Source organism: Canis lupus, chromosome 14, assembly GCF_011100685.1.
Source record: "Canis lupus familiaris isolate Mischka breed German Shepherd chromosome 14, alternate assembly UU_Cfam_GSD_1.0, whole genome shotgun sequence".
Taxonomy (NCBI): domain Eukaryota; kingdom Metazoa; phylum Chordata; class Mammalia; order Carnivora; family Canidae; genus Canis; species Canis lupus.
Window position 1 is genome coordinate 55,937,564 of NC_049235.1, and position 27,197 is coordinate 55,964,760.

The 27,197-nt window shown below is 39.8% G+C and overlaps 1 protein-coding gene and 1 long non-coding RNA gene across 2 annotated transcripts in view; one reads left to right on the plus strand and one right to left on the minus strand.

Annotated features, from left to right (window-relative positions):
- The window catches only part of CAPZA2 (capping actin protein of muscle Z-line subunit alpha 2), a 61,156-nt gene extending 44,686 nt beyond the window's left edge, over positions 1-16,470 (plus strand). The window contains exons 5-10 of the mRNA NM_001012995.2: positions 1,393-1,599; positions 3,178-3,257; positions 6,975-7,053; positions 9,720-9,791; positions 13,796-13,858; positions 14,969-16,470. Coding sequence (NP_001013013.1) covers positions 1,393-1,599; positions 3,178-3,257; positions 6,975-7,053; positions 9,720-9,791; positions 13,796-13,858; positions 14,969-15,109 — 642 coding nt within the window. The 3' untranslated portion in view covers positions 15,110-16,470. The remainder of the gene's footprint in view (positions 1-1,392; positions 1,600-3,177; positions 3,258-6,974; positions 7,054-9,719; positions 9,792-13,795; positions 13,859-14,968) is intronic.
- A 7,139-nt stretch (positions 16,471-23,609) lies between these two features.
- Positions 23,610-26,380, minus strand: LOC106559676. Its single transcript, XR_005369243.1, has 3 exons — positions 26,339-26,380; positions 25,157-25,257; positions 23,610-24,206 (listed from the first exon to the last, which is right to left on the minus strand). It is a non-coding gene; the product is annotated as an uncharacterized LOC106559676 (long non-coding RNA).
- Positions 26,381-27,197: the final 817 nt, after the last annotated feature.

Genomic DNA, 27,197 nt, shown 5'->3' on the forward strand with positions numbered 1-27,197 from the left:
AAAAATGGAAGCATCTAATGGAAATAAAAACATTAGCATGTTAAAATATATGTACAAAAGTACTTATTTTTTACATTTTTAAGGTACCCGTTCATCCCCCCAAAAAAGAAAACAGCCTGGAAATAAAAGAGAGGTCCATCAGTAGCAGAATGGCAGAATAAATTAAGTTATATCCACATTATGGGACATTATACAGCCATTAGAAAGAATGATGAGAGGTTTACCAGCTGACTTTGAAGGATTTCTATAAGGTGTTGATATTGAAAAAAAACAGATGCAGAAAAATATGTGTGCGTGTGCATGTTCATTCCATTCTTGTACAAGTGACCCCCAAAACCCTGAATGTGTGTGTATGTATACACAGATAAGTTTTTATTTATCTGTGTGGGATTATATGGCTGAAAAAAATTTAGAAGGCTATATGCTGTGTGTACATGATTTTATCAGAGGGATGAGGAAGTCCTAACATAGGTAAGGAGTGAAAGATTGGGAGAGTTGCAAGGGAAGAACAAGAGGGAAATTTTAAAATAAAGCGCAAAGTATCAAGTTTATGCATGTACAACTTAAATGTACATAAATAAGTAAGTTACCTGTTTAAAACTTTGGAAGTCAGTTGAAGACAACTGTCAGTGAATAGATTATAGAAACAAGCAGACACTTCACAGTAAATGGAAAGTATGGGCCTAGGAACAATATAGGACACACTGAAGAGTATTGTCTTTGGATTAAAGCTATTCTTATGGGCCTAGGAACAATATAGGACACACTGAAGAGTATTGTCTTTGGATTAAAGCTATTCTTGTAGCCATTCTCATTGAAAGTTGTTACCAGTTCCTTAGTTTTGAGAACTGGAAACTGGTAACAGAAATAGTAAACTGTTTATAGTTTTAAAACAAAACAACAGGGATCCCTGGGTGGCGCAGCGGTTTGGCGCCTGCCTTTGGCCCAGGGCGTGATCCCGGAGACCCGGGATCGAATCCCACGTCGGGCTCCCGGTGCATGGAGCCTGCTTCTCCCTCTGTCTGTGTCTCTGCCTCCCTCTCTCTCTGTAACTATCATAAAAAAAATAATAAAATAAAAAATAAAAAATAAATAAAAAAAAATAAAACAAAACAACAAAAAAACTCCAGCCACATATTAGAAGATGCATTCTTTTCATCAGGTAGCCAGAAGTTATAGTGGGAGAAAATTAGATCCACTGATCTAAGCTAAGTAACAATAGCCTCATTTGAATTATTATAGTTGTGCCATATAGTTAAGACAATTTCTTAGAGTAGAATTATTTTACAATGTTAAGGGCAAAATTTAAATGAATGTATATTAATATATGTCAGTACTTAAATGCTATTTTAAATACTTTTTTTTTTTCCAAAATTCATCACATCATTGAAGGTATTGATAACAGAACATGGCGACTTAGGAAATGGAAAGTTTTTGGATCCCAAAAACAGAATCTGTTTCAAATTTGATCACTTAAGAAAGGAAGCAACTGATCCAAGACCATATGAAGCAGAAAATGCAGTTGAATCATGGAGAACTTCAGTAGAAACTGCTCTGCGAGCCTATGTAAAAGAACATTATCCAAATGGGGTCTGCACTGTAAGTCATCAATATGCATATTTTTCTTTTGTCTTATGTAAATATGACTGTTTTTATGATTTCTTGAAAGCTGTAATTTACAAAACTGACATTTTTTAACTCACCATTTTTTTTCTTTTTTCTTTTATTTCTAAGAATGTTTTTTTTTTTCAAAAAACTCTAAATAATAAATATATTATGATTGCACAAAATGGGAAAATGGTTGTACCTTGAATTAAATCCAAGTAGGAGTTGTCATATATTGATTACAGCATAATAATATAAGATTCTTTATTCTCATGTCCATAACTCATCTCAGTAAGCTTAGATCAAGGGACGCCTGGGTGGCTCAGTGGTTTAGCGCCTGCCTTCAGCCCATGGCATGATCCTGGAGTCCCAGGATCGAGTCCCACGTCGGGCTCCCTGCATGAAGCCTGCTTCTCCCTCTGCCTGTGTGTCTGTCTCTCTCTGTGTCTCTCATGAATGAATGAATGAATAAATCTTAAAAAAAAAAAGCTTCCTTTCATTAAGTTACAAGATCTTAGAGCAAATTAAATTATTTGGAAGTGGAATCCTGTCCTTGTCAGTTTTATAATAACCAAGTCTCTTTTTTAATGTGATTCTTTCATAGGTTTAATCTATTTTTATATTTGCAGGATGAAATATGGTAGAAATTTGGAGTGCTTTTCTTTTCCTTTTTTTCATAAGATTGTACCCACGCAGGCTTTTCAGCCCTACCTCCATCCTCCAGTTTGTTTGTGTTTCTGTGATCTTCTCCATAGCCACAGTGATCTTTTGAAATAACCGATCACATCATGAAAGTCCCATGCTGGAAATCATTCAAAGATTTTTCCATTACGTTTAGGATAGAGTCCAGGCTTCTGAACATGGCTTTCACAGCCTTCTGGATCTGACCTCTGTCTGCCTACCTCTAGAACCGCGGTTACCGTATATGCTAGTTTTTAGTTGCTGTCCCAACATAATATTACTGTTAGCATCCCATTTCACTCTCAGTTTTCTGGTTAGGACAAAATTTCATATAATCTCCTTAAGTATCTAGCTCTCAGTAATTATTTGAGGAAAAATTGCAGCATAAACTCAAGTACTTTACAAATTCTTTGAATTATAACCTTGTTGATTAGGATTATTTTGGAAGAATAACTCAAGAATAAATAGGTTGTATTAGAGAGTCCTTATTTGTTGGATTTGGAGGATTGAAAGATACAAATGATCTATCACTTATAAAGCAGTAAACAAGAGATGAAATAACATCATCATACCAGCACAGGCATTCTCTTAATGACCTTTCTCAGTTATAAGTAAATTAATTTTCTCACCTCTGTCCCAGCACTTTGTAAAATGACTAAAGAAATGACAGCCCCTAAAATTGTGAAGGAAACAAAGATGATAATCACAATGTGGGTCCAGTTTTTGTTTGTGTGGAAACAACCAGATTAGTATCTATGTGTTTAAAATAAACTGTCTCATTTTTCTTTTATATGTTCCTACCAAAGTGCCATACAATTTTTTTTACAGATGTTTAAAGTTGAATATTCTATGGTCCTGAATTCACCCTTTTTATTTTCTTTGCCATTAAAGGTATATGGTAAAAAAATAGATGGACAGCAAACCATTATTGCATGCATAGAGAGCCATCAGTTCCAAGCAAAAAACTTTTGGTAAGTTAAAATTTTGTGCTTCTGGGGAATTTTGACATTCATATCCTTTGTAGCCCTTGCTTTATTGGTTGGACCCAATATACCTTTGTGTATAATTAACTAAATGCAACCTAAACATAAAACTTTAGCCTTTTGACATGAGCAAGATATTTGCTCCACAATCAGCATAATTATTTAAAGGTAGCAGTAAGGGGCTCCTGGGTGGCTCAGTTGATCATCTGACTCTTGATTTTGGCTCAGGTCGTGATCTCAGGGTTGTGGGATTGAGCACCACATTGGGCTCTGTGTTCAGCACAGAGTCTACTTGTCCCTCTCCCTCTGCTCCTCCTCTCTCTCAAATACATACATACCTACATACATAAAATCTTTCGAAAAATAAACAAAGGTAGTGGTAAATCCATTGACACTCAGCAAATAAGAGCGTGGGATTGCATCGAGTGTTTTTAGAGACTTGCAAGCAGCATCCTAAGGGAACATTTGTGCCTGCGAGCAGACCAGTTGGCAGGCCTATATGCTGATTCTGAGAAGAGATTGTTCCTGAATGAGACTTATATGGGAGAGGAGGACAGAGGTATTATGAAGGAAAGAACGATGATTTTTCTGGTAAGCTTTGGGGCTTCTGAAGTAGATGTTTTCATGTTGATTGCTTTGTGCTTGGTTGCCAATGTACATGGCATGTTTTATACAGTGAGGCAGATTACAATCATAATTTCATTTTAATTAAATTATAATTTTTTAATCAAATTCGTTGATTATTCCTTATAAAAGTCCAGTCAGTAGGTAGCCCAGGTGGCTCAGTGGTTTAGCACCGCCTTCAGCCCAGGGCGTGATCCTGGAGACCTGGGATTGAGTCCCACATCAGGCTCCCTGTGTGGAGCGTGCTTCTCCCTCTGCCTATGTCTCTGCCTCTCTCTCTCTTGCTCTCTCTCTCTCTCTCTCTCTCTGTATGTCTCTCGGGAATAAATAAAATCTTTAAAAAAAAAAAAAGTCCAGTCACCCAAAGCACTGACTTTCCCTATTTTTTTTGGACCTTTGACAAGTTGTTGAGCCTTTCTATTTTTAGACAAGATGATTTCCGAGACATCTTTATAAAATTTTGAGGCTCTACAAGACTTTATAAATCAGAATTGAATGAAATCTTTACCTTTATCTTCCTTTTTTGTTAATACATGCTAAGATCATCAGAATAAGTATAGCCATAATATTTGACTTGTTAGCCAGGTTGGTTGGTTGTGCTCTTGAGGGTAAAGTAAGAGGTATCAGTAACCCCGGTGGACTAATTTGGTTCATGGCCCCAGATTGCTTCACTATTTAACCATCCTAGAAGTAAATGCAAGGTTACAAGGTTAACCAAGAACATTTGGAGGAATGCAGATCCATTATCACTGAAGGAAAATCAATTCCGTATGTAAACATACGCCTTAATAACAGGCTTCGGTTCCCTAAAAATTCTGGTGTACAGAGTTACTTTTATGGACTTATAAGTATAGTTTCTCCATTTTAGGCATAAAAACATATAGCAGTAACCTACCAATATTGTAAAGAAATAAATCTTAACCAAATCACTATTACCTTATACAATTTGTGCCAAGATATGCATCATAAAAATCAATCTTGTTGAGATTGAACTAAAGGAAAACTCTTGTTACTAAATTTTACTTTAATATATATTGGAGATGCTATAGTGAATTTACTAATCAGTTTTCAAAACTAGAACTTATTTGAGCTTTAGCTTATGTAAAATGAAGATGTTTGTTCTTGAGTTCTCAATAATTTGCTTCATATATCTGAATTTTTCTCCTGTATTACCACAATGAACATTATATCATGGAAGTTTAAAAAGTGACTTCCATTTTTTAGAAAAGATAAATTCTAAATGACAAAGTGCTAGACATCACATATCACACTAATCTCAGTAAAATCTAAATATTTTGCTACTAAGAAATATACTTTAGTTAACCTAAAATATAGATAGAATAAAAATCAAAAGATATTAGTCATAGACATTTAATAGATTTCACTAGGGGATCCCTGGGTGGCTCAGCGGTTTAGCTCCTGCCTCTGGCCCAGGGTGTGATCCTGGAGTCCCGGGATCGAGTCCCATTTCGGGCACCCTGCATGGAGCCTCCTTCTCCCTCTGCCTGTGTCTCTGCCTCTCTCTCTCTCTCTCTCTCTGTCTCGAATGAATGAATGAATAAATAAATAAATAAATAAATGAAATCTTTTAAAAAAGGATTTCACTAGGACATTCTCTTCCTGGTCTCTACTGTTTCTTGATGTTTAGCAGTATTGGAGGTTTAATAAATGTTTGTTGAATAAATACACATTTGTGATTACAGCATTAAAGGATAAAATTCGTTATCTGGGAGACAAAAATGAGTAACAGCATACTGGTTGCTTGTTTTTAATGTCACAATTTCCTACCATGCATATATGTTAATTTGTATTCCAAAAGTCATTTTGAGGGCAGCCCCGCAGCCGTTTAGCGCTGCCTTTGGCCCAGGGCGTGATCCTGGAGACCACGGATCGATTCCCATGTCAGGCTCCCTGCATGGAGCCTGCTTCTCCCTCTGCCTGGGTCTCTGCCTCTCTCTCTCTCTCTCTCTCTCTCTCTCTGTCTCATGAATAAATAAATAAAATCTTAAAAAAAAAAAAAGTCATTTTGAGAAGTGAGAGAAGGAAGTGCCTTTTATGTGGAAATTTAATCCTAAAACTGTTAGAGAAAAAAAAAATCTGACACTTAAAACTCCTTGTAAAAAGCCTTTCTCTTTCCAGATATCAAAACCTTTAAAATGTATTACTAACCACTCTTTTTAAAATTATTTGGTACTTTATATCATTCAGTAGATGTCAGACTGCATTCACTGTATTTATCAAAGCCCCTGATAATCTAAATATTTGTTCAGTTTTTTCTTTTTTTTAAATCAAAGTATACTTGACCCACAATGTTACATTAGTTTCATGTGTACAATATGATTCCCTAATTTGTAGTTATGCTGTGCTCTCCCACAAGTATAGCTGTTATCTATTACCACATGACATTATTACAGTACTTTTAACTGTATTCCTTTTATCCTTTTATCCCCTTATTGATTCCATAACTGGAAGCCTGTATCTCCCACTCTTTTTTCACCTATTCAGTTTATTCTTCTCAAAAAATTTTATTTATTTATTTGATAGAGAGCGAGCACACACACGCAGGGGGGGTGGCGGGGAGAGGGAGAAGCAGGCTCCCCGAGGAACAGGGAGCCCGATACAGGACTCAATCCCAGAACTCTAGGATCATGACCTGAGCTGAAGACAAATGCTTAACCTATTGAGCCACCCAGGCACCTCCAGTTTATTCTTAATTAAAGAATTAAGAATTAAGAATTCTTAAAGCATCAGTATGTCAGTTGTGAAGAAGTAGCTTAAAACTTTTCTCCAAAAGTAGCTTATATAATTTAGTTTTGAACTGTGTTTTAAGCCTTAGCTTTAGAATTCTTTAGTTGCATCCATTCTATGTCTTTTCTTACCATATATGGATGAAGATTAAATGTAGCTCATAACTGAACTTAACGCTTTGATTCTTTTAAATATTTCAGTGATTAAAAAGTGAATATCCAGCATCCATTCTCCACAGTCTCATACTTGTAGCATTAAATTTAAATGTAGAACTTAAAATTTATTCAAATTATTTTCCCTACCTTATTTACAGCTGCTGTTTTTATTTTTAAGGAATGGTCGTTGGAGGTCAGAGTGGAAGTTTACAATCACTCCTTCAACCACTCAAGTGGTTGGCATCTTGAAAATTCAGGTATGAAATAAAGGAAATTTTGTTTACTGATCTCTAGATGATTCTAAACAGAGAAACAACTAATTCTAATTCGTAAGTTTATTTTTCCTTAGTACACAATAACCATTTCTTTTCTAGATCTTTGTTTTGAAGTAATGGGAAAAACAAGTAGTGCTGATTTCATCTTTCAGATAACCTTGCAGTTCATTCCCTAGTCGTCAAAACTATGCAAGGATAGCTTACAGATTCTAAAAATACAGCTAAAATTAGATGCTACCATTTGGTCTGCTCTTCAAACAATTTGTTCATCCAAGCATCCTCTGAGTTTGAGTTGTGCTATTCTGTCTCCTGATTTGGGTGGAATTGGGTGAGGTGTAATATTAATATATGTATGTGTTTAATATGTATTTATCCTATGTAAATATTATTATATATAGTGTGTGTGTGTGTATATATATATCTTTTAAGTTTGTGTTTGGTTTCCCTAACCAGTGTCTGTAAGTAATTAATTTCAAAATAAAATTTCAAGAAACCCACCATAATTTAATTCTCTGATTCATTTAATATAAACTCAAATGTTTATATAGAAGAACATTTGATAACTAAGACCAAGTATTTGAATATGAATATTACTAAACAAGGTTAAGTGAACCAAGACAGAAAAAAATTGGTCAGCCTTTTCCTTTTTTATTCAATATATTTGTTAACTTTCATGAAAGGAATTGTGCTAAAAGCCATAAAGGAATAAAGATGAATCAGATACTGCTACTCTATCATCTGATTCCACTGTCTTTCTCCTGTTGTTTTTGTCTTGGTATGACTATCTATTGGCTTGGTATGACTAGTCCAGGGGCTAGAAAATAGAGGCTAAAAGCATGGATTTTGAAAGCAGACTGCCTGAATTTGAATCCCAGCTCTGTTATTAGTTGTATGACAACAGGAAGTCATTTAATTTAAGCTGCTTTTGCTTGTTTGCTCATGAGTCTAAAAAAGAAAACAGCAATAGAAAGCTCAGATGATTGTTTGAAGATTAGTTGATATGGGCAAAATGGTTAAAACAGAGCCAGACATGAAGTGCTTGATCAATGATGACCGTTAACTGTTGACATTATTTTTTCCTTCAGTTAGGCCTCAGTAGCTTTCACCTGGATAATTTCTAAAATGGTGCCGCTTTTTTTTTTTTAATGGTGCCACTTTTAAGCCAAAGCTTGTTGAGAACTGGGATTATCTGTTTCACAGTTCTGTCTTCATCACTTAGCATGATGGCTAGCATGTAATTGTTCCTGAATTTGAGGAATTTTGTTGAAGTGCTAGACTCTTTGCCATCCGCCAATCTACTTTTGACATTGCCATCATCACAGATGATTTTTAAAGAATTTAAATCTGGATATGTTACTTTCTTACTTAAGACCACTTTCTTGGGCAGCCCCAGTGGCCCATCGGTTTGGCGGTGCCTTTGGCCTGGGGTGTGATCCTGGAGACCCAGGATCGAGTCCCGCGTTGGGCTCCCTGCATGGAGCCTGCTTCTCCCTCTGCCTGTGTCTCTGCCTCTCTCTTTCTCTCTGTGTCTGTCGTGAATAAATAAATAAAATCTTAAAAAAAAAAAAAAAAAAAAAAAAAAGACCACTCTCACTGGGGCAGCCCGGGTGGCTCAGTGGTCTAGCACCACCTTCAGCCCAGGGCCTGATCCTGGAGACCCGGGATCGAGTCCCACGTCAGGCTACCTGCATGGAGCCTGCTTCTCCCTCTGCCTGTGTCTCTGCCTCTCTCTCTCTTTTTTCTCTCTCTTTCTCTCTCTCTGTCTCATGAATAAATAAAATCTTTAAAAAAAAAAAAAAAAGAGAAAGACCACTCTTGCTTATCGATAATCCAGACATATTTGCATGACTCACAAGGCCCACTGTTGACTTGTCTTTATCTATTTCTCCAGCCACTCTTCTCCCTCCCTAGTCTCACACACATTCCAGCCATAAGAACCTCCAAGCCTAAGAAAAAAAACAAAACAAAAAAACAAACAAAAAAAGAACCTCCAAGCCTTTCTGTAGTACACTGTTCTCTAAGCTCATTTGCCTTACCTTCCCTGTTCTAATTGTTGTCATACTCATATTGCTAAACCCACGTATTATTGCCTCTTTTCCGAAATCCTTTTTTAAATTTCAGAGAGTTTCAAGACTCTCCGTGTTGAGATTCTCTCTGTACTTTGTACATACTGCTCACTGTATTGAAGAAAACGAAGGTCAGGGACTCTTTTCTTAAAAGCTGTGCATTCTTAGGACTTTCTGTAATAGCAAGCCTATAATCATTCAGTTAATGTTTGTTGAATAAATTCATGTCTGAATTTGAGGAATTAAATGGTTGGTGGAAATGCACAAAAGAGGAGCGATCTTTGGGAGGGAATATGGTGAGCTCAACTTTGGAAATCTTGAGTTTATTTAGATTATCAGAATATCTGTTAGGTAAAAATGTCCGGCAGGTCAGTGGAGGGCTTGCCTGAATAATTACAGGAACTGCAAATTAGTCTCCTTACAATAGACTGAAGGCAGAGTTATGCTGGAGTTTGAAAAAGGTCAGGAGCTCATCAGAGAAGTCTAGGTTTCGAGCTAAACTTTGCACTGATGTGATTGTTGAAGCCATGAAGATCTTGATGATTCCTATAATGTTTTTTCTGTAATTTCTTTTTCTAATAGGTTCATTATTATGAAGATGGTAATGTTCAGTTAGTGAGTCATAAAGATATACAAGATTCCCTAACGGTGTCTGTAAGTAATTAATTTCAAAATAAAATTTCAACAGCCTAATGCTTCTATAAAACCAGAACAGTTTTGGAATTCACATTTTTAGTAATATTTCTGCTTCAGATTAAAGTGTTTTCAGATAGATTAAAGATGGTAAGTTACCTAGAAATCTGTACGTAACTTTTTTAAACAGCTTTATTGACATAATTCACATACCATTCAATTCACCCATTTAAAATATAAAATTACATGTTTTTTAGTATGCTAATAAGATTGTGCAATCTAATTTTGAATGTTTTTGTCTTCCAGAAACCCTGTACCCATTAGCAGTCATTCCCTATCCCTCTCCCCCACCAGCTCTTTCCTAAAACCCTCCTCAGCCCTAGGCAACCATGAATTTACTTTTTAATTCTATAGATTTGCTTATTCTGGACATTTCATATTAATTGAATCCTATTTGGTGCAAAGAGCTATCTTACTGGGATTTTACTTTACATTTTCCTGATAGATAATGATGTTGAGCATCTTTTCATGTATTATTGGTTATTTGTATATCTTCTTCAGGAAAATGTATTCAGATCCTTCATCTGTTTCTTAATTGGTTGTGTTTTTATTGATGAGTTATAATTGTTGCTTATATATTCTGGTTATAAGTCCTGTATCAGATATAGGATTTGCAAGTATTTCCTCCCATTCAATGTGTCATTTCACTTTCTTGATTGTATCATTTGCAGAACAAGAGATTTTAGTTTGGACCTAGTCCAGTTTATTTTTTTGTTGTTGTTACTTGTGCTTTTGGTATATTAATAGAAACCATTGCCTAAGGTCACGAAGATTTACTCCATTGTTTTTTTCTAAGAATTTTATAGTTTTAGCTCCTAAATTTAGGTCTGTGGTTCTGTACTTAATTTTTAAACTCTGTTGTATTTTTTCCCTCTGTTTGGATTACAATTTAATGAAGTTTTTCTGAAGTTCAGCTTTCAAATTCAACAAACTTTGAACTTGGTTTTATTTTCCCACATAGTCCTCTCACACATTCTTTATACTACACATGCAGCTATTTCTCTGTGGGATATTTTTTTACCCCAGTGATATTATTAATAATGTAATATTAATAATGTCACATTTTACATTTTCCCATACACATTTGTGTTGTAAACCTAAAAGTGCCAAATATTATAAACATCAACTGCTAATATACAAATTAGCTAACCTACAAATATAAAGAACAGTTAATTTTTAGTTTAAGAAAGCATTTGATTTAATGTTAAGAAACGTGTGAATGTATAAGAAACATTTATAAAAATGCTATCTGAGAAGAGAAGAGAGCTAATATTTAAAAAAAGTTTCATTGGCACTTAGATGATTTCTGCCTTTTTGCTAAATGGTACTCTACTTGCAAAATTTGCCAGTAAATGAAACTAATGTCTGGTTTTCCCTGAGACATTATGTTTAGTATTATTCTATATCATGTGCATACATGTAACATTTGCATTACAGAGTACTTGGTACTCTCTTCTTTAGTTTGACAGTGAGCAAAGGTTCTTCCTAAAAGACAGTTGTCTACAAAATTATAGACTGTGGAGTTGTGAGAGGTGGTCATAGTAATTAAACTTGACTGATACACTTTTTGTGCTGCCATTTTATTTTATTTATTTTATTTTATTTTATTTTATTTTATTTTATTTTATTTTATTTTATTTTATTTTATTTTAATATTTATTTATTAATGAGAGAGAAAGAGAGCGAGAGAGAGGCAGAGACACAGGCAGAGGGAGAAACAGGCTCCATGCCGGGAGCCTGACGCGGGACTCAATCCCGGGACTCCTGGATCACGCCCTGGGCCAAAGGCAGGCACTAAACCACTGAGCCACCCAGGGATCCCTTTGTGCTGCTTTTTAGAAATGCATTTTTTACTTTATTTTACAGGGTTTTCTTTTCTCTCTTTTTTTTAATGTTTTTTGGACAGAAAAAAATGCATGTTATAGGAATGGAAATACATATGTGTAAATATATATTATATAAAGTAAGATATTAGAGAATTTTACATCAACACTTTTATTAAAAAGTCTAAATTTCTAACTTTTTTACTGTTAGGAAAAAAAGCAAAGAAACCCATATATTGGAATGTTAAAGTTTTTCCAGAAAATATTTAAACACTATGGTAAATTCACCTTAAGCTTTAAAATAAGCTTTTCCTAATGTTTTTTGAAATGTATCATTATGGTGGTAAATACCATTCAGTACATATTTCATAATACTTAGATACAGTAGTAGTTAATTAGAAATTTATGACTAACTTCTTATAACTGTAAAGATTATCAAATTCCTATTAAGTGTTATAGTGGAGTTTCTCATCAATATGTATTATTAAGACTTTGCTGTCCTTAAACAGTGAAACCAGGCTCATTCTGTAGACTTTTAAAAATACTTGTGCCTAGTTTCTCTTGGACTTAAAATAACTGATCTTATTTGTGTTTTCTCTTTATCATACTTTCCATTTGTGTTATTTATTATAGTAAATCATTAACCACACGTATATTGACATGCCTATTTAAAATAATAGTGGTGTACACAAAAATAAACTCAAAATGTATTAAAGACCTAAATGTGAAACCTGAAACCATAAAAATCCTAGAAGAGAGAAGAACACAGGCAGTAATTTTTTTGACCACGAGATTAGGAACATTTTTCAAAGTGTGTCTCCTAAGACAAGGGAAACAAAAAGCAAAAATAAACTGTTAGGATTACATCAAATAAAAAGTTTTGGTACAGTGAAGGAAACCATCAACAGAACAAAAACGGTAACCTATTGAATGAAAGGACATATTTGCAAATGATATATTTGATAAGGGGTTAATATCCAAAATATATAAAGAACTTAGACAACTTGGCACCTAGGTGGCTCAGTGGTTGAGCATCTGCCTTTGGGTCAGGTCGTGATCTCAGGGTCCTGGGATTGAGTCTTGGATCAAACTCTCTGCAGGGGAGACTGCTTCTCTGCCTGTGTCTTTCCCTCTCTCTCTGGGTCTCTCATAAAAAAAAAAAAAAAAAAAAAGGTAGACAACTCAACACCCAAAAAACAAGTTTTTAAGAATGGGTGGAGGACCTGAATAGACATTTTTTTAAAGACACACAGATGGCCAACAGACACACGAAGAGATGCTCAACATCACTCAACATGACTGAAATGTAAATCAATACTACAATGACATATCACCTTTCACCTGTCAGAATGGCTAAAATCAAAAAGACAAGAAGAAATATTTAGTGTTGGCAAGGATGTGGAAGAAAAGGAACCCTCATGCGTTGGTGGGAATGCAAGCTGGTGGCCACTGTGGAAAACAGTATGGAAGTTCCTCAAAAAGTTAAAAATAGAAATACCATATGATTTAGTAATTCCACTGCTGGGTATTTACCCAAAGATGATGAAAACATGAATTGGAAAAGATCTAGGAATGTTTATTGCAACATTATTTCAATAGACAAGATATGGAACCAATCTAAGTATCCACCAGTAGACGAATGGATAAGGAAGATGTGGGAGACATACACACAGTTGTATATCTATAATTCTATATACATACACACAATGGAATATTACACAGCCATAAAAAGGATGAGATTGTGCTATTTGTATTTCACTTATGCTAAGTGAAATAAGGGGGGGAAACAAACAAAAAGCAGATATAAATACAGAGAACAAACTGATGATTGACAGGAAGCAGGAGTGGGAGAAAGGCAAAATGGTGAGGAGTCATGGAAAAATAGGTTTCTAGTTATGGAATGAGTAAGTCACGGGAATAAAAGACACAGTAAGAAATATAGTCAATGATACTATAATAGCATTGTATGGTGACAGATGGTAGCTACACTTGTGAGCATAGCATAGTGTGCAAACTTGTTAAATCACTATGTTTGTTGTACAACTGAAACTACAGTAACACTCATTTATACTCAAATGGGAAACTTAAATAGTGGTGTTGTTTTAAAGTAAATAGTTACTTTTTGTTTTGTTTTTCATTCAGAATGAGGTGCAGACAGCAAAAGAATTTATAAAGATTGTAGAAGCTGCAGAAAATGAATACCAGGTATGTTTTTCAAAAGTACATGATTTATATTTGCTTATAAATAATGGCACTGAAGTTTTAATACTGAAGTTTATAACTGAAGTTATAATAATGGCACTGAATTTCAGTTATGAGCCTGAATTTTTTTCATTTATTTCACTATAATAAAACAATCTTTTTTGGGTTTTTTTGTTTACTTGTTTTTAATTCAGTGGCAAACTTATAAAAATGTGGCCAAAATTCAGTTTTAGCCAACAGTAATATCTGAGTATTGGTCATAATATGCCAAGATTTTAAATGGTTATTTTGTTTTTGATTGGAAATTTTAATTTATGAAGTATTTCCCAAAGTATTTAGATTATGTGTAATCTGGTCAGATCTTATTTCACTTTATACTCTTATTTTTTACATTTTTTTTATCAGCTTTTAAACCGTACTCTTGAACTTACACATTTAATTTGTGGATTCGCCACATTTCTGCTTCTTGGAAACAATAATATATAAAATTGTTTTGAGTGAAATAGTAAAATAGATCCAAAATGAGAACACACAAATATTAAATCCAATTTACAATTTCATTTCATTAAATTATCCAAAACAATTATAGGCTTTTTTCTTTTAGGAGGTTCTGGCTGGCTAAGTCAGTATAGCACATGATTCTTGAACTCATGACCATGAAATCCAAACCTGAGCCAAGAATAGGAGTTGGACACTTAACTGACTGAGCCACCCAGGCGCCCCTCTCTTAGCTGCTTGGTTTTTTTTTTGTTTTGTTTTGTTTTTTTTAAGATTTTTTTTAACTTATTCATGAGAGACACAGGCAGAGGGAGAAGGAGGCTCCCCGTGGGGAGCCCAATGTGGAACTTGATCCCGGGACTCCGGGATCAAGCCCTGAGTGGATGGCAGATACTCCACCTCTGAGCTACTCAGGCATCCCTTTTAGCTGCTTTTTAAACAGTTTCCAAAACCACATTGGGGTTTTTGACTTTTTTTTTTTTTTTTTTTTTTTTTTTACTTTTTAAAAACAGTGAAATAAGCTGGTTAAATAAAGGTTTTTCTAAAACATCTATGTGTTGTATAAATTGATCTGTTCCTTTTATTTCTTAAACTTTTAACTACTATTTTTCATAGACCGCCATCAGTGAGAATTATCAGACAATGTCGGACACTACTTTCAAAGCCTTACGTCGACAGTTGCCAGTTACACGCACGAAGATTGATTGGAACAAGATCCTTAGCTACAAGATTGGCAAAGAGATGCAGAATGCATAAGATGAACATTGCATGACCGGATCATTTTAATGTTTTTGCGTTTAAAAAAAAAATCATTGCAAAAAGTATTCAGAACTGTCAAGCTACCCAGTCAGATGGGCTGTTGCCATTTAAAATCACTGTAATTAATTAGTTTGGTTAGAGCACAAAGCTTAGCTAATCAACCGTTATTTTTCATTTCTTTTGTTCAAAGAGGACAATTAGTTTAAATGTCTTTTACTTTCTGTTATACCTTTCTTTCTTATAATTAAGAGATGATTCCTCTAGTTTAATGTTAAAAGTTTTTGAAGTGTTTCAAAAATATTTTACTTATCGTAACCCTAAAGTTGTTGTCTTTTGGTTTACGAAGTGGGCAACTTTTGATATTTGCCCAGTTCTTTTTAATGGGGTTAATAATGGACATTCTAGTTTAAGGTGGTTGATGGATTTAGCCATATATGCTGCTAAAGAAATTGTCTACCTTTTCCCCTCACCTCTTCCATTTATGTAAGATTGAGATTAGAGGGAAAGCATTTTCTATATCAATTGTGTTTGAACTTTGAAGAAGGTTATTTAGCTAGCTTAGTGTTTAACTAAACTTTTTTTAAATGAGGCCAAGGTCTAATGCTGTTTTGAGATTCTGAAATTAAATGGAAATACTTATTTCAGAAATGCATTTAATGCTTTTTTTCTTGTGACAGTTACGCAAATTAGCTTGAACTCCATATGTCCCTGAGTTATTTTTATCATAAAGCCACAAATGTATTATAACAAGGCAAATTGTAATATATATAATCCTGAACTCATGACCATGTCTCAGTTTATTTCTTTTCTTGGATTGAAAAGTACTGAAATTCAATGTGACATTAAAATGGAAATTTTCCTATTTATTTGAGTAGAATATCCCTTATCAGTGAGTCATATACTATTTTAAAATACTTTCTTTGGATATTGTGATTCTTAACTGGTTGTAAATTAGAGAAGCTGGGAGTACATATGGTGTGCATTACAGTCTAAATTTTTCCATCTTATGCATCATAAGCGTGTTTGTAATATTTTAAAATATACATTTACTGATGCTACAGGAATTTCAAACCTGTGGTGAATGTTAATATTTACTATAGAGAGTGGGGTGGATTTATGGTTTCATTCAATCGAGTATTGCTTACTATACTCCAGTGGAATCTCTTCCTCACATACTCTTGGAGATGTCTGGGCCTGGAAGTGTTTTTTTAAAAACACCACTTTTATTATGTACAATAAAATATTTCATTAGCTTGAATTGTATAGAATTTAAAACTTTTCTCAAAGCATGTCATTTAATTTCTTTTTAAAAATCAGGCTTGGGCTTTGAAAACACTGAGAACTTAATATGAAATTTGAGTTTGGTTAAATTGTTTTCTCTTAGTTTTGCCATATTGGGATTTCTGAAGAAAATGAATTAGCAATGTTAATTTTCTCTTCCCTTTTTAAATAGGCATTTTCCAAAGTCATGATTCTGAACTGAACACTAGGTAAATCTTTAATTGGCTTGTTCAGTCATATCATTTGGACTATCGTGGGTTTTATCCCCTACAGGTCAGTTACTTTGGATGTTTTATGGCCCTAGAATGTGATCTTGAAAATACATGCATTTGTCTTTAAGGTGATGATTTAAGGGTGAAGTACAGAGGCAAGGGTAAAATTAGGGGAACAGTTAGGAGGCTACTGCAGTAATCTAGTTGAGAGCAAATGCTGACCTGGTCTGAGGTGGTAGCTATAGTCTATAGAGGTGGTGAGTTCTGGATATGTGTTAAAGGTAAAATAAAAAAGATTTGCTGAAAGTTTGGTTGCAGAATATGAGATGAAGAATGCCAGAGACATTTTGGGGTTGAGAAATTGGGGGAAATTCAGGGTCAGCAGAAGGGTTGGTCAGGAGCTCAGTTTTCGATTTCAAGGGGAAATACCATGTAGCAGTTAGATACTGAAAACAGGAGGTAGAGTGGTCCTCTGGGCTGAAGAAACAGTGGAATGAATGGACCTGGGTCACAGGGTTTGGTAGCCAGGCAAAATGAAGTCCAACTCAAGGTTAGTGATGATGTAACGTGACACCAAGGGAGTCCGCTCTGTTAAGCACGTTAAAGCTGCACGGTGCAGGCACAGAGTAGAGGAGTTGAACCAAGGTTGTGGTTTTGCCAAGAGAGGCTGACTCACCATGGGAACGGGGCAAGGTTGCAACGATAACCTCTAAGAACGTAAGCTTAGGTAAGGGAGAGAAATGAGGCCAGGAGAGGAGCAGAGAAAGTGTGGCACAATCAGTAGATTACATAGGTTAGAGTTAGCGTACTAGAAAGCAATGAGTGGTGGTTAGGGTGATGTGTTAAAAATTGAGATTTTGAGGAGTTATACTTACTCCTAATGATATTAGGATCAAGGGAGTGACTGGCTGAGGTAGGAGAGGAGAGGAGTTCAAGTAGCTGTGAAGCCTGGGGTCGCTATGGGGTACTGAAATCAAGAATTACGGTAGAAGTAAGTATTCTGACATGAGTGCTGTTTTTCAAGACTACATCTCGACATTTATAATACATTTGTATGAGTTAAGTAAATAATATGGTAAAGATACTCATGAGGTTTTTCTTCATTTGGGATTTTAGAAACTAAAATGAGAACAGAAGCATATATAAAAAGGTATTCTGGAAGTCCTGGTTCATTAAAAATGTTCTTGAAAAGTGAAATTCTTAGGAAACTAATTAAAGATGACTAGAGGTCATTCCATTGCTTTTGGGTGGCATTTTCTGTGGTTAAAATAATTTTTTTACTTAATTACACCAAAAGCTTTGGAATGATGCAAGATCCTTTGAAAAGATCTTCATGCTGATAATCATTTTGTGCCTTTGCCAGGTAGTGGGTATAAAATATAAAGGCATATTTTGCCTGCAGGTAACACAGGTGTTTTGTAATGCATGTGTGTTGTGAAACATCCCAAGAAGAATGTGCATTTCTTTTCACTTCCCTAGGTTAGATATTTAAAAGCAGCATCGCAATGTACTTGCTATTCCTAAGTTTAGTATTTTTGTCCTTGAAACTGAAAAAATTTTAAAGGCATGACTTTGTATAGACATCTTCACATTTGATATTCTGAGTATTATGCAAAAGCTTTATTGTAGGATTGACCAGTGGTGCCAGCTATTGGAGAATATTCAAAATATTCAATTAAAATTAAAATAACCAGTGAAACTTTTAAGGTCTAATTGGTATTAGAAATTAACGTCAAATCATTTAAGATTAATCACACTGTTTCCAGAGAACCATTCTAGGCATTGTAGAGTCAGGAAAATATAAAGTTATTTCTTTAAAGAATCTATAAAGTAGTCATGGGTATGTGTAGTGTTCTCTAAATTTTTAACATCACAAAAGATATAGAAAGTGATGATACTTGTAAGGCATTTTGGGAGAAATGGCTGCTTGCCAACTGCTCTAAGGCTCGAGGGGCCTCCTATCTCCGTACGCCTTGAGCCTATTTACGTAGTAGGTGTGCTAGGGGTAACACAAATAAGTGGATTTACAAGATAAACTTCAGGCCTAACTTAACCTACAGTAGCTTTTAAAGAAATGACCACCTAAGGAAGTTTTCCTGGAAAAGAATGCAAACTCTACTTCAGCACACTTAAGATTTTTTGTTAAGTATGTGTGTAACAGTAGGCAGGAAATCCTCTCATATCTTGAAACATCAAAATATAGCTAATCGGTTTCTTGAATAGCTCCCTGATAGTTGTGGATCAGATATAGCATTATACATTTGAAAACTAAATAACATTGTTTTGTTTTTACACATACCACAGTATAAAAATGAAGTCAACAGAAAAGGTAAAATTAAAAATGTTCTTATGAACTAGAGTAGAGCTAATAAGATACTAGAACATTTTATCCCTAATTTTAGTGTAATCTAAGAAAATTGTGGTAGTTAATGTCAGTTTTTTTTTTTTTTTTTTAATTTATTCATGAGAGGCAGAGACATGGGCAGAGGAAGAAGCAGGCTCCCTTGCAGGGGAGCCCGGTGCGGGACTCAATCCAGGACCCTGGGATCACGACCTGAGCCAAAGGCAGACACCAACCACTAAGCCACCCAGGTGCCCCTTTTGCAGTTTTTTTTTTTTTTAAGATTAGATTTATTCATGAGAGAGAGAAACACAGGCAGAGGGAGAAGCAGGTTCCCTATGGGGAGCTCGGTGCGGAACTCGATCCCAGGACCCCGGGGTCATGCCCTGGGCTGAAGGCAGACGTTCAACCTCTGAGCCACCCAGGTACATCAATGTCAGTTTTAATATAGTGTTAAAAACTATCAGTTACTTTTGTGTAGTATGAAAGTAACAGAATAAAGATTTTTTTTCATGCAGACTGGCTAGAGAACACACGTATCACAGATGTTAAATCAGCCGCTCATTCTCCTAGCAAATCACTACGTGAAGTTAAAGCTCTCTGATTAATAGAAGACCGGTAAGGAAACAAAGTTGGTTTGTATGTCTTAGGATGTGATTTCTTGAGGAAATTTGTGGAATGCCCAGGTTTTAAACCAAATAAATATTGAAGGAGTAAAAGGATACCCCCCCAGAAATCATGACTAAACAGTAAAAATCACGGTCTTTCCCTTTGGCTTCAAGTTTTGTGCTGCTAACTTGCTAACTTAGCAGAATCTGAACACTGATGCAGAACTCTTGCGACTTCTGCTTGAAAATGAGGGCTTGCCTCTTGTATCCCAAAGGAATGCCAAAGAGAAATACTAAGGAGTCACAGATCTCTTAGGCATACACTAGACACTTAGGAGAGACTTCTTTCAGAATGCCCAGGAAGGTACAGAGCAGCATTCCAGGGTGCTGAAAATATCTCAAGTATAGAAAAAGCTAATTTAATTTAAAAAAAACTTTTTTAAGGGAAATTCTCAGGTACACTCATTTCCCCCTTGTTTTGGGACTTTACACAGGAAAGAGGAGAGAAAAAAAAAAAGGAAATGGCAGAGACTTGTATTGGGAAAACCTAAAGTCAGTCTAAATACCCAGCAACAGATTAATTCAGATACTGTGGTTTGCTGACCCTAGGGTAGCATACAGCTTTTAAAAACTCAGGAACTGGAGTTCCATGTAGCAACATAGTATAAATGTTGAAAGAAAAAGGCAAGTTGCAGAAAGGTAAGTACAGTTTTAAGTGTAAATTTAAAAACTTGTGAGACTTTTGTACAGTATGTGCATAAAACAATGGAGTGAAAAAATCAGGGTAGTGTGTGAGGAGGAAGATAGGGGACTGGGATTGGGGAAAATATAGAAGGATTCGGTTGTATCTTTAGAATTTGTTTTGTAAACTAGGTGATAGGCAAGTATATCTGATATTTTGTAACTTAAATATACAACTTAAGCCAACACATTTGGAACTCTGAGAGAAAACATGTACAAAATTGACTCAGGTGAAGGTAGTAAAAATGGCAAAGGTCATAACTATAGAATAAATTGAATAGGGACTTTACTAGTACCTCTTTTATAAGTCATTAGACCCATATTGTTTTATAGTGAATTTTATCAAACTCTCCATATTCAGATAATTTGTGTTCTAGACATCATTCTGGATGTCAGAAAGAAATACTTTTAATGAACCTGACATACATGACTTTAAGAAAAACACCAAAGAAACTATCGATGAAATCTCCCTATAAAGTTCAAGAAGCCATGGTAATAACCAAAGCCTATTTATTACATTATGACCAAATAGGATTTATCCCTGGAATGCAGTGATTATTACTTGTTAACAAATCTAGTAATGTAGCTCATTACAGTAGCATATTAAGGGAAAGAAACACCATCCTCTCAGTAAAATATCTCATAAAATTTTAGACTCAATACTGATTTTAAAGGCAGCGTCTCAAACCAGTGAGGTAAAGATGAATTACTCTCTACGTGGTATCAGGACAAAAGAGAGTAGTCTGCTGGAAAAAATAAATTTGGATGCATACCTCACACCTCGTACCAAGTTAAAATTGGATCAGAGATTTAATGGTATAAATTATAAAAGTTCTTGAAGAAATCACTTTTAGGTAATTTCAGAGTAATAGAGTGTTGGATGGTTTAAGACCACCCTCACAATCCATACAATAAAAATTAATGTATCTGACTTCATAAAAATCCAGGTTTTCTGTATGGCTTATCAGACTAAGCAAAGTTGAAAGACCATCCACCCACAGGAGGGAACATGTTTGGCACCTGGTGAGTTTTCCCGGTGCCCGGGAAGAACCCACAGCGTGGTCACCGAGGCCCATCGTGGCAGCCTTCCGGCCTTGGACTGCCTACTTGGACTTGAGAAGTCAATAAATTCGTACCTTATTTCAGCCACCGCTGTTTGGGTTGTTCTTAAAAGTTCTTCCTGCCCCTCATTCTACACACAGTTTGGTACCAAAGCAGGGGTCCTGCCAGGACCAAGCTCTAAGGTGGCGTTGACTAAAGGCCCAGCACCAGGTTCTGCTGACATTTGAAGGCAGTGCAATGTGCACACGGCCCCCCGCAGCGGCCGTCCCCTCTGCCCGGAAGGCCCACGACCTCCCGAGTCCTTGTGACAGTCCAGGATACCTCCCTGGGGGGAGAAGTCCTGCTCCACCGGCTGGGGGGGTTCAGTAGGGCGCAAATGCCACAGGCCAGGAAGCTGATGATCCCGTCCGGCCACGAGAAAGCACTCTTGGCTCCTATGCCTTGGAAGTAGGATGTGGCTTTATCTTCTCATGGGGGACAGGGTGGGGGGGCGGGCAGAGGCAGAGGGGGAGCGGATCCAGCAGCTCCATGCCCATGCAGAGCCCGACGCTGAGATGGGGACCTGAGCAGAAATCAGGAGCGCGCTCCACCAGCGGAGGCTGGAACCAAGCAGGCGCCCCAGCGGGGCCTCAGTAGGAGGAAGGGTGACCGAGAAGGCCGAGAAGATTGAGGAGCGGCCTGGGGGCCCGGCCTGGAGCTCCTCCGACCTGGGCCGGAAGGAGGGGGTAGCAGCTGAGCCTAATCCCTCCTCCTCCCCTGAGCTGCCTGAACACAGGGACTCCGTTGGGTGTCTTGGGACTGCGGGACTTGCAAGGATGGCCGCGTGCTGACCACTGACCCAGAAACCTCCCCAGTGCCCTGAAGCCGCCAGGGCCACTCTGCCCGTCCCTCGTGAGGTTCCGACTGCAGGTCCCGCATGGTCCCATCAGCAGAGAGGACAAGGGCCTTCTCCCGTGCACCCCCCCCAAGCCCATCGTTTCACAAGGTCTGTTAGTGTTTTACCAGGGTGTCCCGGATTTGGACAGGTGACCTCGAAAGCCAGTGCAGACTCACTCTCTCGCAGCGTCCTGGGCTGGGTCCCCTATTCAGGGTCCCTGCCCGCGGAGCCCGGGGCGACGTCTCCGGCTGCAGTGTCACCTGTCACTTGGGATTCTCTCCCCAGCCCTGTGTGGCGCAGCTCGGCTCCCCGCAGATGGCATGAGGAACGCAGTGCCCCTGCGCCTCGTCGCCCAGCCGGGGTCCTTCAGGGACCGGGGAGCGCCAACGATCACAGTGGTAACAGGTGCCAGGCCACGTGTGCCATGTGCAGTGCCCTCACCACTGCCAAGCTGCGGCGGTGACCGTAACGGGAAGGGCAGAGGGGGACGAGGCCCCTCTGGGAAGGATGGATGGGGGTGCTCTGCAGGGCGCAGCAGCAGAGCTGCCCACGGCCCATGAAGGACTCCTGGCCTTGGCGGAGTAGGGAGGCCTTGGGGTCCCGCAGAGTGGTCCGACAGGAAAGGACGACAGTGCTTTCCACTGTTACGGGGTTTTGCGGGTGTGGGTTTCTTTGTTTTGTTTTGTTTTTTGTTTTTAAGATTTATCTATTCATGACAGAGAGTGAGAGAGAGGCAGAGAAACAGGAAGAGGGAGGAGCAGGCTCCATGCCAGGAGTCCGACGTGGGACTCGATCCTGGGTCTCCAGGATCACGACCTGGGCCGAAGGCAGGTGCTAAACCGCTGAGCCACCCAGGGATCCCCTTGCGGGGGTGTGTGTTTAATGATTTTATTTGAGAAAGAGTGTGATGACCAGCAGGGGTGGGGGCAGAGGGAGAGCGGGGAGCCAGATGTGGCTTGACCCCATGACCCCACGGTCTCGACCGAGCTGCCCAGGGGCTCTGCTGACAGTTCTGAGTCGTGGTGGGTCTATCCCTGCGACTCCACAGCACCGGGGCAGGGGGGGGCTGATGTCCTTTAACGTGGCTGCTGGCCGGGGAGGCGACACCCTCGCCGGTGAGGATGAAGGTACCCAGGTGTCTTGGGCTCTGGGCCGAGGGTGGCAAGAGGTGCGGGGGCCGCCTCCCTGGGGAGTGGCGGGCGGCCCTGGGCTAGGCCGGGGGGGCTGACTGGGAGGGCCGGGGTGCCCCTTGCACAACGCGGCCTGCGTCGCCCGGCTTCCCCCGAGCGCGTCCAGGCCACCGCCACCGCTCGTTGGGCCACCGCGGCACCGGCCCTCTATCCCAGCTGCGGGGGACGATGGCACGGTCCCGCTGGGCCAACACCCTTCCACAGCCGGCGAACGTGTTGGAACTGGTACTCCTATGTCGGAGGAACACTTCCCAAACAGAGGGGACAAAACCGTCTGCGTCCCTGCCGCCCGGTCAGTGGGGCACCAGGTGGCAGGTCTCTGGGCAGAGGCCCAGCCCTGAGCGCTCGCGCTTCTCCAAAGGGAAGGGTGGCCCGAGGCTGCCTGGGGCTGCTGCCCGAGGCTGGGGGGCTCCGGCGGGCAGGGGAACACTCGTCACAGGCGGGTCCAGCCCGGTGACGTGGTCTGCCTCCGGGCAGGTGTGAGCACTTGGAGCCCAGGGCATGGCGGCTCTCGGCTCCCGGAGGCCAGGGACCCACTGGAGAGTCTGAAGAAGGTGACAGCCTCCCCGGCTCGCAGCCCTGGGTCGGCGCACCTGCGGGCAAGCCTCGGCCCCCGCAGCACCCCGCTGTCGGCCGGAGCCCAGAACCCCTTTACCTGGGCGTGCTCGGCTCTCCTCGGGCCGGACAGTCGTGCACTTGGCATCGCAGCGGCGAGCGAGGGACAAGGCCCGTCCCCACCTGGGGACAGGGGCGCTGGGCAGGAGGAGCGGGCCGGCCTGTGTCTGAAGGAAACAACCGGGAAGGGGCGGGTGCAAGCTCGCAGGTGAGGCCGCCGGGCAGGGAGCGGGCCCTGAGCCTGGCTGCCGGCCAACCGCTGGCCCTGGGGGCCCTGCCCCCCCCCCGCCCTCCTCTGCAGCCCATTTCCTGCTCAGGGACCCTTCCACGGAGCTGGCCTGGGCTGCCCCCCCCGCCTGCGGCTGCAGCCCCCCGGTCCCAGGGCCAGGCCCGCCTCCCCATCTCATGCGCCCGGCCGCACGGCGCGTGGCCCCCTGGCCTGGGTGCTCTCTGCCCCTGGGTGCCCGGCCCTCTCCCCGGGCCCCCTCAGCCACGCTCCCAGCTCACTGGGCGTGCGGCTCGCAGTGTCCCCTCCTCGGGTCTCGGGGCACAGAGCTCCGGCTCGGAGTCATCCTTCCCCGGTGACCTGCTGAAAGTCGTCTGGCCCGTCCCCCGCCAAGTCATCTCGCAGCCGAGGAGCCTGTGCCCCCGATGTGCCCCCGACGTGCCCCCGACGGCGGTCGCCCCCTAGCTTCTCTCCACGGTGGGCGGGCACCTGGAGCTTCGGTTGCTCTGCCCCTCGAGCTCCGTCACCCCCGCCTCCCCGAAGACTCAGACCAGAAGACGGGAAGCTACGACTGCCCACGGGGAAAGAACGAGGAAATCGGGAGCCAGGGTATGTAAAGTCTCGAATTTTACACCCAGAGCCTGGATCTGAGAGTCGTAAAGCAACAGCAAGTGCATGGAAAGAATATTGACGGGCCCAGATTTCTTTCTACCCTTGATGCTAAATAAGACCTGTGAAGTGTGTGTGTGTGTGTGTGTGTGTGTGTGTGTTGTATGCACACGCGCGCGAAGGGGAATGTTGTTGAGGGCACAGTGGTAGAGGTAGAGAGAACTAGAAATAAAACAAGGGTTAAACGCTCGGCGGGGGGTCCTGACCCTACCCCTGACTCACCTGTCAGCCTCAGGTCACCCAACAGCGGCTCCAAACAGGGCCCCGCTACCTGGCCCATGGGCCACATCCAGGCTGTCACCTGTCCCTGTACAGCTGGAAAGCTACAAAGAGTTTTTTACATTATTACATGGTTGGAAAGAATCAAAGGGTAAAGAACACATTTCTCAAATGCTTTAAAGTAAACCCATGCACTGCTCTAAACTCATTTAGTTAAAGCAACCTTCTAAGGCAGGTATTACGACTCCTTATATAAATGAGGAATTGAAAGCTTCTGCGTAGTTTAAATAAATAGCCAACGATCACACAGCCAGCGACGACTCAGCTGCAGTCCAAATCCAGGAAGTCTTCACCCAGAGCTTATGCTTTTAACTCGCTTCCCCGTAAGAAACGATTCAACACAACAAAGATAGTGTATAAGCGGCAAAAGGGAGATTCGAACGACATGTTCTGGTGGGTTCCAGGGAAGGAATATCACTGTTTCAGAGAAGGGAAGGCTTTGTAGGCCAGCGAGATTGGGTTTCTATCAGGATGATATTGAAGACCAACTTTAACCCTGATTAAGTGACTGTTATCTCCTTCCCCCCAAAAGAATTATTATTATTATTATTATTCCAGTTGTTATGTTTTGTTATTTCATCAGAAAATCATGGAAATTTGTTTCCTTTCTTAATGTATAAGTACATATAAGATACCTCCTATTTCATGTCTTTGCCTGCAAAGCCTAAAATAGTTGCTATCTGGATTTTTTTTTTTAAATTTGAAGAACCCTGATTTAGACCATAAGACACTGTTATTTATTGTAATTAAGAAGTCCAGATGTAGGCAATTTCAAGGTTAGTTCATAAACTCAACGATGTCATCAGAGACTCAAGCTTTTTTATTTTCTCATTTTTTTTTCCTCTACTATTTGTAGCATGTTCCATTTTTAGTGTTTGTTTGCTTGTTTGACCTTCTCATGGTCACAAAATAGCTGCTTCAGCTCCAACCTTTGCGGCTGGTAAGGAGAAAGAAGCTTCAACTATGGGTTTAGCGATGAGCAATATCTCAACAGGTGTGGAGTAGGTGCTGATGTTTTGTGACCGCACTTTTTATGTGAGACAAAGAAACCCCCTGTTTGGTTAAACCACTGTTATTTAATTTTTTCGGTTATATCAGATAAACACAATCTTAATGAAAACAGACCTGAATCCCCTGATCCTGAAATGGGGCCACTGTAGAGGGTTCCCAGTAATCACTTGCAGACTGAGTGAATGATGCACACGCAGCCCCAAAATCCTGTGGCAAGAGACGGAGGGCTGAAGCCAGTGAAGGAGGATGAAGACCGTGAGTGCAGGGCCGCCCAAAAGCGACTCCAGAGGCGCGCTCACCTCACAGTCTTTGTGGACAGCTCTCCCGGAAGACAAAGCAGCAGCGTAGACACTGCCCCAGGAACCGTGCAATGTGGAACACCATTCAAATCCCCCCCCCCCGCATGCCTGTCATCATTTTTAATGATTCCCGTGATTTCATAATTCAAAACTCCTTGCAAACGTTATTTTGAAAATCATAGGCCTCCAAGAATATCCTACTCTGAGCTAGAACCTCCAGAAGAGCGACACGGCCTGAGATGTTCAGTCACATAGAGGTGGCCACACAGCCCTTGAAAGGTCGGTGCCTCCTTTTAGCACATTTTATGAGTAGTCAATGGGCTTTACTTGCTATCGACTAATCATATAACTTCAAGAGACAGAAAAAAAGATTTTGCCAATCTTGCCAATTTTGCCAATTTTGCCAATGTTTCCAGGAGTCATAAAATTAAAAAAACTTCTTGAGGTATCAGTAAGAAAACTGAATTTAGAATCAAAATCCCGATCTTTGAATCCCAGTTCCTAGACTTACTGAATGTGTAACTTCGAGCAAGCCTCTTGACCTCTGTGAGCCTTTATTTTCTAATTTACAAAATATCAATGCTGTCGGTTTAGAAGGAGCTCAAAATCTCCAATGACGTTCTTCCTACCTACGGAAAAAAAACAAAACAAAACAAAAAACCAGTGGGAATACC